Here is a 15,068-nt window from a genome sequence, read left to right as displayed (position 1 = left end):
CGCAGGTTCGAGCCCCGGCTGGGTCAGTTGCTGTTTCTGTGTGGAGTTTGCATGTTCTTCCCATGTTTGTGTGGGTTTCCTTCAGGTGCTCCGGTGTCCCCACAAGTCCCAAGACAAGCGGTATAGGTGAATTGGGTTAGCTAAGTTGTCCGTAGTGTATGTGTGTGAATGGCTGGATGTATGGATGTTTCCTAGTGATGAGTTGCAGCTGGATGGGCATCTGTTGCGTAAAACAAATGCTGGATAAGTTGGCAGTTCATTCCGCTGAGGCGACCCCAGAATAATAATGGGACTAAGCCGAAAAGAAAATAAATGAATTCTCACATGGTTTCAAACCATTACATGTTTCTTTATTCTGTTAAAAACTAAAGAGGATAATTTGAAGAAAGCTGAAACCCCTAACCATTGACTTCCATAGTATCTGTTTTACCTATGATGAATGTACAGTAAATGCTCACAGGTTTCTTTTTAATTTTATACTTTGTAAACTGAGAAACTCTTTGAAATTGAAAATTGCCATGAACAACAATGTAAATATAATACATATAATGCAAAATGTCAATTTTGTCTGTAATGCTGAGAAATTTCTTTATGAATATATCATTGTATGAGATTAATAACAAAAAATCAGAGAATTACCAGTATTATTTATATTGTAATGGAGAGAATTTAAATTTAAATAAAATTATTTTGAATGATTGTTCAAAGATTGTGACCCATGCATATTTGTTTCTAAAAGGTCAATTTAAAATAACATATTGAAAGTTTTCAAACAACATAAATGAGTTTTACTTGCATCAGTTTCGCTTTATGATTAAAATAGGATCAATTTTTTCTTTTCTGGATTATTTAAAATTTTATTAAATACTATTGAATCCTCAATGTCATTAAAATATGGGGAAAAGGTTAAATATATTTTACTGTTTTTTGTAATATACTTTTTTGTAATGAATAGATTGTATACATCCTGTTCTAATCCTGTTGCATTATTACATTCATACATTTAACTTTAAATTACTTTGAAAAGACTTTAAATAAATGGTCACACTTTATTCTGATGGTCCGTTTGTTGAATTTAAGATACATTGCATCTACTTCTAATTCTTTTTAGATTAGTAGACTGTTAGGTTGGGGTTAGGATTAGGTTTAGTGTAAGTTGACGTGTACCTCTTTCTTATAGTCTGTTGAATGTCTGTATGAACAGATATTAAGCAGACAGTCTACTAATACTCAATTGGACCATCAAAATAAAAGGTAACACTTAATTTGCAGTTGCGTGTAGTTTACATGTAGTACGTGTACTTTATTTGTAGTTTACATGTAGTTGCAATGTAACTTAAATTCAACTAATGGACCATCAAAATAAAGTGTGACAACATAAAATGTTACCAAAAAATTCATATAAGTTAATTCATTCATTTTCTTTTCGGCTTAGTCCCTTTATTAATCTGGGGTCACCACAGTGGAATTAACCGCCAACTTATCCAGCATTTGTTTCATGCAGCGGATGCCCTTCAAGTCGCAAACCATCACTTGGAAACCCATACACACTCATTCACACACATGCATACACTATGGACAATTTAGCTTTCCCAATTTACCTGTACTGCATGTCTTTGGACTGTGGGGGAAACCGGAGCACCAAGAGGAAACCCACGCAACGCAGGGAGAACATGCAAACTTCACACAGAAACGCAAACTGACCCAACAGAGGCTGGAACCAGCGACCTTTTTGCTATGAGGCGACAGCACTACCTACTGCGCTATTGCATCCCCCATATAAGTCAATTGAAAGATTTCATTATTTAACTGAAGATGCCCTTATAGACACTAATCATGGTTTTAATAATAAACCATTGTAATCATGGTTTTATGTATAACATGTTTATTGTAGCAATGGTTATGGTCATGAATATACCTGCAAACCATGACTACACTTTTACTACAATAAAACCATGATAACATTTTGTAATACTGAAACTAAATTTTCTCAGTAGATGCTGTATGATTTGTGTTATTAACCTTTGATTTGTGTTGCTGTTGTCAGTCCATGGGTTTAATAGAGCTGGGCAATGCATCTCAGAGTCTGGAAAACGTCTGTCGCTGGGCCTTCCTGCAGCAGAAAGAGGACAAGAATGACGCTGAATATCACGATCATGCCATTTTTCTCACCAGACAAGAATTTGGGCCCACCGGCATGCAGGGTAATTCATTTTATAAACATGCATGATAATGTAACAAACCAATTAAAAGCGACTGTTCAGCCAAAATGTACATTTCTGTAATTATTTACCCACCCTCATGTCATTGCAAAACATAAGTTAATTTCTGTTACAATACAATATATTTTGAATGAATGCTAGTAAACAGTAGCGATTGACATACATAGTATGTAAAAAACATCATGGAAGTCAATGGTTACCAGTGTACAGCATTTGGGAAGAAAAAAGTGGGAGGGGTGAACTATGTCTTCAAAACTATTTATTGAATGGCTCTCTGAAATACTTAATCCTGATTGGCCAGAAAGTAGCTCCCAGATAACATCTACTGAAACTTATATCACAGGCTTCTCCGTGTTCTTCAAATCATCCTGACCATCAGTATACTGTTTATGTTCACATCCATGTATATGCTTGTCTGTCATGCTTTTTTATTGTGTGGCACTATCTGGTAACTGAATATAACATAAGTTAGTGTATGCTCCATTCAGTCGTTTTCGTTTCTTTCATCCTTGGCCTTAAATAATGAATTAACAACTATTACGACTCAAAAGAATGTTTTGTGTTAATTTTTACATTTTGTGGCTAGTAGCTGTGTAATAAATGGGATAAAGTACATCCTAATATGGTGACTGCAATGCTCTATTTTGGCTTTCTATTTGTAGGTTATGCTCCTGTGACTGGGATGTGTCATCCTGTGAGAAGCTGCACTCTCAACCATGAGGATGGCTTCTCCTCTGCCTTTGTTGTGGCTCACGAGACCGGACACGTGTGAGATAAACTTGATCTGAATGTTCAGTGTAATAATCCACTAACAACCAGTGTTAGAGAAGCACATAGGATAGTGAACTCCAAGCTACTCATAATTTAAAGAAGTTGAACTTAAGTCAGACTAATTAATTAGTTTCTTATTAATCGTAGAGTTCAAAAACCTATAAATGCCATCTGAAAATTCCTCCTGTGTTTTGGTTCAGTAATTTCAATTTATTGGCAAAGATTACTTTCTTTTTTATGAACTTTAAAATAAAATAACTAAACATAAACATTGGAGAAAAAAAATGCTCATTTTTGATGAAATTTTAATTTCAGAGGTTTTCAAATAACTCTTCAAATATAAAAGTGAACTACATTGCAGAAGAGATCGGGTAGCTAGGTTTTCATCACCCTGTGTTAATGCACAGTTTAAAGTTTTGCATGAGAAACGAGTGATGAAAACAAATTTCAAATATCTAAAATGTATGTAACTTAAGAAAAATACAATAATAAATATCACTGCTTTCCATTCTAAAACAAAAGTAACAGAATCAAAAATGAAACATCAAAAATGAGATCATTTCAAACGGTGGCACAAAGCAGAACAACTGTGTCATTATTCAGTTTCTTTCAGTTCAATTAATTGATTCAAAAATAAATTAAAGCGCTAATTAGCAATTAAAGTGCGGTCAAATTGATGTATTATTACTGCAGTTATTAGGAGTCTTTAATGGGGTGTTTATATGACGCCATTTTCAACTAAGATCCTTTTTAGACTAATACATTTTAGTTCTAAAATGCATAAGTTTTGCTATGGTTACGCCTTCCGCACCCCAGAGTTTTTGAACCCCAAAAACAGAGCGTATTGAAAACGCTGAAGAGGTCATTTTGGTTTTAAAACGCTGCTGCTCCATGTTAGTGTGGATGGAGTAAAACAGAAACATCTGAAAACAGAGGCGTGGCTGCACACATTCACCTATCTTATTGGGGCTTTTTCTTAAAAAAAAAAAAAACATTCTTTCCTTACGTTCAGACTTCGCAAGTTTGATATGGAAAACAAACTCCGGAGGACACATCGGGTAAATATTTAAAGGGAACAGTGTACTTTATAATGTAATTCACATCACACTGGCTACGTTTTATCTTCACAATAAAATGAAATCATGAAATAAGAAACTGCCTATTTTCATTTTGAACTGAATATCAGTTTTAATAATTCAATAATGGCCATTAAAAAGTATAACGTACAATAAGTTTATACATTAAAGGAAATAAAGGCAAGCAAGTGGTTACATAAGTTAATATACAAACTTATCTTTGTGCTCAGCCAAAACATTTAGTTACCTGGGAATAAATAATAGATTCAAAAGACCAAAGAGTTGTTAGATAGAGACAAGATGAATTAAATTTCACGTTTACCAACTATAGTGAGATGAGTTGTGTACATCCTTGATGAACTGTCTGACGTGTGCTGCTTTCACCTGTGGAGGGGTGCTCAAAGCACCCGCTGACTGTCTGGAGCTCAAACGTGCACATATGATGCAGCACATGCTATAGTGTGTGTGTGGTCATGTGATTTGCGTTTTTAGCAGTGTAATGTGTATGGAGAGTTGTTCAGAAACTCTAAGTGAAACGCCAGTGTGAACATAGATCTTTTTCAATATAAAATGCCATTTTAAAACTAAAATATATGAGTGTAAATTGGGAACTGGAAACTTTGTACTTGACGCCGTTTTTTTAGATGACATCTAAAAGATACAAACTTTTGAAAATTATACCATTTTACTTATCAGTAAACTTAAAGGAACACTTTGCTTCTTTTGGAAATAGGCTCATTTTACAAGACACCTAGCGTTATAGGTCTACAGTAGAGTTTAAAATTTTTTAGTCCATTCACCCAATCTCCAGGTCTTGCGCTAGCCCTTAGTCTAGCTTAGCTTAGCTTAGCATAGGTCATTGAATTGGATTAGACAGTTAGCATTTTGCTAAAATTAAAAAAAAAAAGCATAGATAATTTTTCTATTTTAAGCTTGACTCTTCTTTTGTTACATTGCATACTAAGTGGAGAATCAAAACTTGCCATTTTCTAGACTAATATGGCTAGGAACTCAACACTCCTTCCGGTGTATTAGTCAAGGAACTTTAGTGCCGTACCATGACTGCAGCAAGAACAATGATACACAGCACATGAAAATTGTCCTCAGCTAGGTAACTAGGTAATATCATTGCACCTGCTGCAGTCATGATATGGCAACAAAGACCTTTGATTATTAGGCCGGAATGAGAGTATATTTAGCCAAGCCATATCAGTCCTAGATAATGGTGATTTTTTATTTTCCGTTGGACTTAGTACATGAAGTAACTACAGAAGAGTCAAGCTGTAAATAGGAATATTATTAAAACTTTAAAAAATAAGTTTACATGAGATGCTAATGGTCTAACCCGCTTTAATAATCTATGCTAAGCTAAGCTAAAAGTGCTCCCACCGAAGCTGTGGATCAGCTGTTTAAAACTGTTTTCTTTTGTTTAGATTTTTTTTTAATAAAATGATGTGCACAATGACCATCTTCCTTTTTAAAACTGTGTTTCAGTCCCAGACAGTTCTGGCATGACATATTCAATCTGGACATATGAATATATGCCAAGGACTTGTCTATTTACATACAGTGTGTACACAGACTACAGAAGAGACCGTATTGACTGAGTGTGGGATGTTTGTTTGTTGTTTTCAGTTTGGGAATGGAGCATGACGGCCAGGCCAATGAATGCGGGGACGAGGTGCCCATGGGGAGCATCATGGCTCCTCTGGTTCAGGCAGCCTTCCATCGCTTTCACTGGTCCCGGTGCAGTCAGCAGGAGCTCCGGCGATACCTCAAGTAAGTCACTGTCCCTTGCGACTGTTTTGTTCTGCTATTTTGTCTCTCAGGTCATCGTTGCATCTTTGTTCACGTACTGTACACATGTGTACTCTTTAAAACATTACAGCATTAAATATCCTAACTAACAAACTGAAAGATCCCAAATGAAGTGTGTATGTGTACAGAATAAACAATATAGATTAATTTGGTCACAATCATGATCTATTTAAGCCTATAAATCACCTTAGTTATGCCAAGTTCAGACTGCATGATTTTCAGAGTAGTCATGCCACAGATGTTTTCACACTGCATGACTATCTGGCGTAGCATTCTGTCGCTGCTCTGTTTACACTGCAGTAGGGATCGGCAACAGGGGTTTTCACACTGCATGACATTACAATCCGCTTGTTAAGTGGTGACGTGTTTGTGACGCATGTAATACTGTTTCAGGCTCCAAGCCGCCACTCATTTGAGTGGAGAAATCATTCGTTTATGATCACGTTTTATTCATATCACACATTAAAGTTAATTTTACATAGAATCATAGTGTACACAACAATCTCTGGGCTTGCTGCATAACAAATACCAAAAATTTAACAATTTATAAAAAAATAATCACTTTCTGGCCATCGGATATTAGGCATGAACATATATACTGCGATCGTGATTTTCGAAAGACTTAAATCACTTTGTAAACATTTATTATTACCATTTCATGAGTCTCCCCATTCAGTTGAATAGAGCGCTTGGAACTGGAAGCCGCTTCGTGTGACGTCACACTAAACAAGCGGATAGAGTGGAGGAACTATGACATCACCTTGTAGGCCAATTGGCTGCTATCATAATGCTGGTTGTCTCGATAAAATTCCTTTAGGATTTTGCCATAGGCTTTTCGAGGATTGCAAATAATAAGCTCTGTGTTCAAAAACTGTTCATTACACTTGCAAGTTTTGTCCAACTGGATAATCCTCACACGAAAGTACAACTTTTACCACTTTTATATCTTACATGCAAACGCAAGAACTGCAAAGCCAACATTAGCCTATAAACTGTTCCTTTGGGTGCTCGCCTGTGATGTCAGCAACACCCTGCTACAGACAACTTTTCTAGCTTATTTTTAGAAATGTGGTCCATGACAAAGATTTAATCTCTCGATTTATTATAATATAAACCACGCTATATATATTAAACAAATAAACGCAAAAAAACCCACATCTGTGCCGTTTGGATAGTTTTTACATGCAAAATACATATTTTTTGCTTTACGATTGTTGTAAAGGTTTTAAAACACGTACTGTATGTTTTGTAAATGTGCCTACTTAGTATTATCATAAGAGATATTTTAATAAGTGTATCCTGCGTGTGCACACAGCACGCATTCAATATTCTATTTTTTAATCACTAAGTAGAGCGAAAAGCAGCCCATACAGTTATATATGCTTTGAGTGTAAATATTGCAGTTATGATAGAGGTGAATGTGTTCAGATGAAGAAAAAGAAAAACGTTGAAAAATCAGTTGATCACGGTAAAATGAAAGTTAATATTTATGTAGTTTATGAATTTATTCACACATTTGCATTACTGAGAGCAGGACAGGCTGCAGCTGTATCTTCATAAAGTAGTCGTCTTAAAATAAATGATCAACTAATTAATTTGGTCTCTACAAGTGAAGGCATTATTATGAATAATTATGAAAAATACTACTTAAAAATGCTATTTATAAAAATACTTAAATAACAGACAAATACGCGCAGGTTTCCTCCACAGTCCAAAGACATGCGGTACAGGTGAACTGGGTAGGCTAAATTGTCCGTAGTGTATGAGTGTGTATGGATGTTTCCCAGAGGTGGGTTGCAGCTGGAAGGGCATCCACTGTGTAAAACATATGCTGGATAAGTTGGGGGCTCATTCTGCTGTGGCAACCCCAGATTAATAAAGGGACTAAGCCAAAAAGAAAATGAATAAATGAATGAATGAATGAATGAATGAATGAATGAATGAATGAATGAATGAATGAATGAATGGACGAACAGACAGACAGACAGACAGACAGACAAATCCAAATGCCCAACGCAAGTGAGCTGCGTTCCAGACCGGATCAGCTTGATGACGTATAATGTCTCCGACATCGCCTGTAGCCCAATTTAGCAACTTGATAGCAACCGTCTTTTTAAAGAAGCGTAACTGATTTTAACTGTAACTGATGTGTTTTATGTCATAGAATAAAACGTGAAGATATCTTGAGTTTGTGTAAGCTACAGACCCTATTTAAGCAATTTAACTGAAATCCCATTAAAAAAAAATATTGACTTTGGGACGAGGGAACGGGAACTCCTAAAATGCTAACTCGCTTCCCGGTTTTGCATACTAATTCACATCATAGTTCCTTCATTCTATAGGAAGAATCGCAGACAACTTCGTCTCCAACTGCAAACTACATCTCACAGTCAAACACACACGAGAAGTGATGTGAAAACAATTTGAGATCGTGTGGTATATCTTTTATTTTTAACTACACAATGAGAAAGAAGCCTTTATGGAGAAGGAAATGTACTCATTTTGCTCACCTGGCTTTTGAAGAGAATTAGCAATTTTTCCTTAACTTTTTTTTTTCAACCCACTTGTAGTGCTCAGATGACACGTCCGCCAAATTTCCACTAGTTTTTCCTTCATTTCTCGGGTCCAAATACACCGAAATAATTTCTCTCCATTCTCCCACTGATCCTATACAAGTGGATGCTACTCTCTTATTGGCTGTAGGTATTCGCTGAAGTCAATTTCACATTTTGCACAGCATGATTTTGAATCGTTGACAGCTTCAGATATTTAGCATTTCAAATATCTCACGGGTGCCAGCAACTTATCGGCGATTCTCTCAGATCATGTCTTTGATTGTTCACACTGTGTGATTCTCAAAATGTGTCGAAAAATCAAAATCGGGGCTAAAATCTTGCAGTCTGAACGCATTCATGGCATTAGTTAGTTCACCTTAGTTTGGTAGTTCACACCAAAGTTTAAAGTCTGTCAAGACTTATTCACTTTCAGGTTGTTTGAAACCCCAGATAATTTTTTTGGAAGACAAATGAACATATTTTTGATGAAATCTGAGAGCTCCCTGATTTTCCATAGAAAGCAGAAAAAAAAGTTTGTTTTATATACACAAAAAGTATTCTCATAGCTTGATAATATTCTGATTTAACCATTGTAGACACAGGGTCTGTTTTGTGGTATGTTTCGTAATGGAATCAGGATTTGAAAGTGGTAACTTTGCATTTAAGCACAAGTCTAGAGTTGAGGTTCTGAAGAGATCATTTTGTGGTGATGTTTACAAATGTTCATTGGAATGGTTTTTAAGTCATGGAAGATGGAGCAACACCCACCTTTTGGATATTTACCATGGACCAGTGAGTGTTTAATGGCATAGTTCACCCAAAAATTATTTACTTACCATCCACTTGTTCCAAACTTGAAAGAATGTTAATAAATAGCCATTGACATCCGTAATATTTATTGTTCCTACTATGAATGCTTTTTTCCCAACATTTTTTATTATATCTTCATTTGTGTTCATTTGTGTTGAAGTTCAGAAACACTGGATGGTAAAGAAATGGTGAGGAAATGTTGATTTTTAGGTGAATTATTCCTTTAAATGTATTTTCCAACTAATCTTTTCAGGAAGTTCCTTTCGGCAAGCTTAAAGTAATCAATTCCATTTGATGTTTCTCCAGTTTGATCATTGATTTAGCTTGACAACGTTTGTTTTGACAGCTTTCTGCTAGTAGTAGCTGATTATGGTTTGTAATGTCCTTATTAAAATGTTCTCACTCATGCAGTACGTATGACTGTCTCCGTGATGACCCTTTTGATCATGAGTGGCCAACTCTGCCGCAGCTGCCCGGTCTGCAATACTCTATGGATGAACAGTGTCGCTTTGACTTCGGCATGGGCTACATGATGTGCACTGCGGTGAGTGATATGCCATCCCACTGCACATCCAATCACTTTAACTGCTTAGGTTTAAAATAGTAAAGCTAACAGTTATGTATACAGTGTAGACCAAGAGTTAAAGGGATAGTCCATCCCAAAAATGAAAAATTCACTCACCCTACATTTGCGAGATTTTGGTGAGTTTTTTTATCTTCAAATCTTTTCTTTGAAACTGTGGTATTTTTGTTATTCATAAAATGCAAGACAACAGCTACAATATTATTACTTTCATTATCTTATTGTTAATGATAACAACAATAGCAATGTTATTTATATAGCACAATATATTTTAAACAGCTTTCATTGAGCAGTGTAATTTCCAACAAATAAACATAAAGGAAAGACAGCAACAACCAAGTTGAAGTGTCACTCGTAAAAGCCAAATGCATTTGAAAATATTTTTTTTATTAATCTTTAATCTAGACTGAAAACCTGAATAACCTTTTCTAAGTTTTTTTTGTTCAGGTTGTTTTAAAAAAATAAATCCAAGGTTTTTAAACTATGGTTTAATGCACATTAATGTCTCACCCAAGTCTACATTTTGGGAAGTTGTGAGATCAGGCTTTGTGAGATGGGCTAAAAATAATTATTTCAGTTTTCCTTTCATTAAAAATGTTAATGTTTAATGAAAGCCAGGCCTTCACACGTGTCAGACAGGCTTGTGAGTGATTCAAGAACCCTAGAGTTTCATTTGACTAAGTGTCATCTTAATAGTAATGAAAAGACAGCCTATATTTCCTAAAAATCGATCCAAGAAGGAGCCTATAAAAAACAGCGGGGCTAAAATAGAGCCCTGAGGAACTCCACTGATCAGCAAAGCATTTCTCGAGAATTGTTTACACCACTTTTTCTGAGAAACTTCTGTTTATAAAATATGACTTATTATTATTTACAATATTATTAACTTTAATCAAGACATATTTATTCATTATTTAAACATTTGTATTACCTTCAGACTTTAAATTAGTGTACAATTTTACATATTTTTTGTTATTTTAATAGTTTTTAAAATGAATTCAGTTCTTCAGATGTGTTTGTCATATACAGCTTTTTTAGGTTTTATTTTTCGTTCCTTGTTGCTGTTTGGCCTGTTTCCTAGTTAGTCTCATTGACTGTTAATTAGGTCTACACTCCTGTTTGTGTTCAATTAATTATCTCTCTGTGTATTTTAGCCCACCGTTTCCGCTGTGTTTGGTCTCATTATATGTCTATGTGTGGTTTGTTCTCTCTCTGCATCTCCGGCACATTCTGTTTTGGGATTTCTTGGTTACATGACAGTTATGCATGTCTATTTTATATTCAATATTTGTAAGGATGGTAAATTGGTGAATTGTTTCTGATTAGGGTTATTGGAATTAAGTAAAAATAAAACAGCAAAAATGTAGATGGAAAAAAAAATGTATATATATGTATATATATATATAATTTTATTTCAGCTTGTAGCCAAAAAAGCATTTTGATGTACTGAAATAACTGAAATCAAAACTTTAAATACAATATGTAATTAATTTACATTTATATATAAAACTGTTCAAATTACAAAAACAAATGTTAAAATCACTAAGATGTAAGCTGAAAGTTAAAATAAAAATACTTTAGAAAAATAATAATACAATTAAATACTGGAGATAAAATAAATTGAAACATTAAAAAATCCTTTTTTTATTTAAAAGACCATGGAATTTTCTCATTTTCATTCAGTTCACAATGTACTAAAACACCTAAAATGAAAACTGGAAAAAAAAAAAAAATGGACAGACATTAAAATTGTCACCCTAAAAATTTAATTGAAAAAAATTGACAATCATTCAAGCACAATTAAGAAACACTAAAATAGGCATGGTTAAGTAGATCTTAATGAACTCTTTTTTTCGTTGTTAAATATTTCCCAAATGATGTTTACTAGAGCAAGAAAATTTTCACGTTTGTCTGATAATATTTTTTCTTCTGTAGAAAGTCTTTGTTTGTTTTATTTCAGATAGAATAAAAGCAGTTTTTACTATTTAAAAAGCCATTTTAAGGCCAAAATTATTAGCCCCTTAAAGCTATATTTTTTTTTTTTCAATAGTCTACAGAACAAACAATTGTTATACAATATTTTGCCTAATTACTCTAACCTGCCCAGTTAACCGTATTAACCTAGTTAAGCCTTTAAATGTCACTGTGCATAGAAGTGTCTTAAAAAATATCTAGTCAAATATTATTACTATTGTTTATAAATGTGTTAAAAAAATCCGTAACACTTTATGATAACTACACAATATGAATAATTTATTTAGCATTAGCAGCAAGTGAATTCATTATTTGTTAACAATAACCCTACATTAATAAACGTTAGTAAGCAGTTTATAGCGGCATCTACAAATGTTGTAATATTGACTTATAACCACATTTATAATATGCTTGATAATTGTACTTTCATACTTTGTGACTGGTTGATATTTTCATGACTAAATTAAGCACTGCATTTTTTACAAACCATTTGTATTTTAGAGTTGTTGGGGTTTTTTAAGATCATTCATAATGATTTAGTAAATGATTGATAAACTATTTGAATTAACATGTATATATCTTATTATTCAGGCATATATTAATAGTTAATTTGTAGGTTAATAAATGCTTTATTAACTCAACGTCATGCAGTTTTGTGACCTAATCTAAAGTGAGGACTATTTCTGCTTTATAAATCCCTTACAAATGACAATTAAAGGCTCAGTTAAATTCTAAACAGGAAAAAAGAAAATAAACTGAATTCATTTCTATTTGTTTGAAGATTCACAAATGAACTGTCTCAAATAAAAAAAAATTGAAAAGTTTCAATATTTTTTTGTTAAGTAGTTTTACTTTTATTTTATTTTTATTTTTTACCATTTTACAGAAAGGTTCTGTTCCTGTGCTTGCTTAACATTATTATTAATGCATTTCCCTGTCACCATAATCTGCAGTGGTCTGTAATCTGCACTGCTGTCATGAGCTTTAACTGGGTGTATGAATGCGAGCATGACTGTTTCTTTTAGTACAGCACCTACGATCCTTGCAAGCAGCTGTGGTGCAGCCATCCTGAAAACCCTTTCTTCTGCAAGACAAAGAAGGGCCCTCCAATCGACGGAACCAAGTGTGCATCGGGGAAGGTAGGACTTTCAGACCTCACTTTTAACAATATACCAAATACCACATTTATTTATTTTCTTTCTTTCTTTTTATCTTTCTTTCTTTCTTTCTTTCTTTCTTTCTTTCTTTCTTTCTTTCTTTCTTTCTTTCTTTCTTTCTTTCTTTCTTTCTTTCTTTCTTTTTGTTTGTTTGTTTGTTTCTTTCTTTCTTTCCCTAGAACTGTTTTAAGGGTCACTGCATCAAGCTGACACCGGACATTCTCAGGCTGGATGGTCACTGGGGTCAGTGGACCAAATTTGGTTCTTGTTCCAGAACATGTGGTGGTGGAGTTCGGTTCCGCACTCGAGAGTGTAACAACCCAGTGTGAGTGTCTGCAGAATGTTTTTGCCTCAAAAAGGAAAATAATTCATATTTAAATATGAAATATAATTATTATTTAATTAGTCAAAAATAGTTGTATCTTTAATAATGATTTGAATAAATAAAATAATAGATGATATAAATATACATTTTGAATACCCCTATAATTTTTCATAACACTGAGAATGCATGATCACGCCCTGCAGCCTGTGCGGGAAATTATTTGGTAAGCGGTTTGAAACCAGTAGATCTAGAGCACCTACAGACACCATAAGTGTTCATAGGACACTTTTCTTGTTTGACAGCTGTTTATATCTACATATAGTTTAAAACAGGGGTGTCAAACTTACGGCTCGTGGGCCGGATCAGGCCCGCAAATGGGTTTAATTTGACCCGCGAGAGGATTCTGTAAAGTATAAAAATGAGCTGCAATTTTTTAATAAAAGAAACCGCTGTTCCAATTGACGGCACCATAGCAATTGCAAACTGTTCATTTCATCTGATCTAGAGGCCTGAATCAGCATCTGTTTGACTGCCTTCTCAGAGAGAAAGACCACATCTATGCCCTGCTATACCACACTGAGGTGTTCTAATGAAGAAACATAACTATTTTACATTCAATCGAATGAAAATGTATGATTTTAAAAAGGAGGCATGGCTTTTAACCACACCCCTAAAACCAGCAGTCATTGGTGCATAAGCAAATCGTACTAAATTGTACAAATGAGATCCACTGAATTAAAAAGTTACGAACTGCTGTGAGATCGTGTTGTCCTCAGGCTCCAGCTTTATGTTTTATGTTGATCATATTAAAACATAGAAAACAATCCGAAGTTGTTTTTAAGTTATTTATTCCATGATTTTACCAGTCCGGTCCATTTGGTAATAGATTTTTCTCCATGTGGCCCCTGAGCTAAAATGAGTTTGACCCTGGTCTAAAATATTCATAGTTTGTAATTTAATAGATATGTGCGCTCGCACATGGAAGTTACAAAATAGCAGAAGAAACAGACTAGAAACAGAAATAATAAGTGCAATCATAAAAACATTTTTTGTTTAAGATACCAAAAAAAATTTAAAAGATACCAAAAATTGCATGGTCTCTGAGAATCACACATCTGCTGAAACAGCCAGTCAGAGGTTACTGTAGTTCAGAATACACCCATTATTCCTCAAACAACTAACAACTTAAAATACTTAAATAAGCTTGATTAATAATGTAAACATGTGGATCATCAAATTGAATGAATTATGGGTTTGTTTCAATGAAGCATGCATTTGTTTTACACAAACTAGCATACATTCAGAGTCCAAAAATATCTTAATTTTTTGATTTTGTGAATTTGTTTTTAAAAATTAAGATATTTTTATTAAGATATTTAACGTAAACTTTCATTTGTTAGTTTTATTTTTACAAAAAAAAGCTACAAAAAAAAATCTTGAATTAATTGTTTCAATTAAATGTTGTAAATAAAGGGAGCTGCAAATTGACTAGTGTATTCAGCATTAAAATCCATAATGTTATAAATGGAATTCTTATATTGTCATTATAATAGGTTCATTATAAAATGAAAAATATATATATAATGGATTAGTTAATATGCTTAAAGTAATGTTTTATATTAATTTTAAATAAACAAGGAAATTATTCATGGAAACTTTGTAATACAGCTTGATTTACCTTTCTTCATAATGGCCTTGGTAAAACAGTATAAACTCTGTACATTACTGGAAAAATATCTGACCACCTCAATAGTCAATCTGTAATTCGCACACTGGC

At 33.9% G+C, this 15,068-nt stretch overlaps 1 protein-coding gene across 1 annotated transcript in view; it reads left to right on the top strand.

Moving 5' to 3' along the window:
• Nucleotides 1–15,068, top strand: part of adamts2a (ADAM metallopeptidase with thrombospondin type 1 motif, 2a) — a 169,128-nt gene that overhangs the window by 120,074 nt on the left and 33,986 nt on the right. The window contains exons 6-11 of the mRNA XM_695292.8: nt 2,048–2,204; nt 2,885–2,990; nt 5,705–5,848; nt 9,664–9,796; nt 12,835–12,948; nt 13,146–13,291. Of these exons, the coding sequence (XP_700384.4) occupies nt 2,048–2,204; nt 2,885–2,990; nt 5,705–5,848; nt 9,664–9,796; nt 12,835–12,948; nt 13,146–13,291 (800 nt within the window). The remainder of the gene's footprint in view (nt 1–2,047; nt 2,205–2,884; nt 2,991–5,704; nt 5,849–9,663; nt 9,797–12,834; nt 12,949–13,145; nt 13,292–15,068) is intronic.

Source organism: Danio rerio, chromosome 21, assembly GCF_049306965.1.
Source record: "Danio rerio strain Tuebingen ecotype United States chromosome 21, GRCz12tu, whole genome shotgun sequence".
Lineage (NCBI taxonomy): Eukaryota > Metazoa > Chordata > Actinopteri > Cypriniformes > Danionidae > Danio > Danio rerio.
The sequence above is the reverse complement of the archived record's forward strand: the minus strand, read 5'-3'. Positions and strand labels throughout refer to the sequence as shown.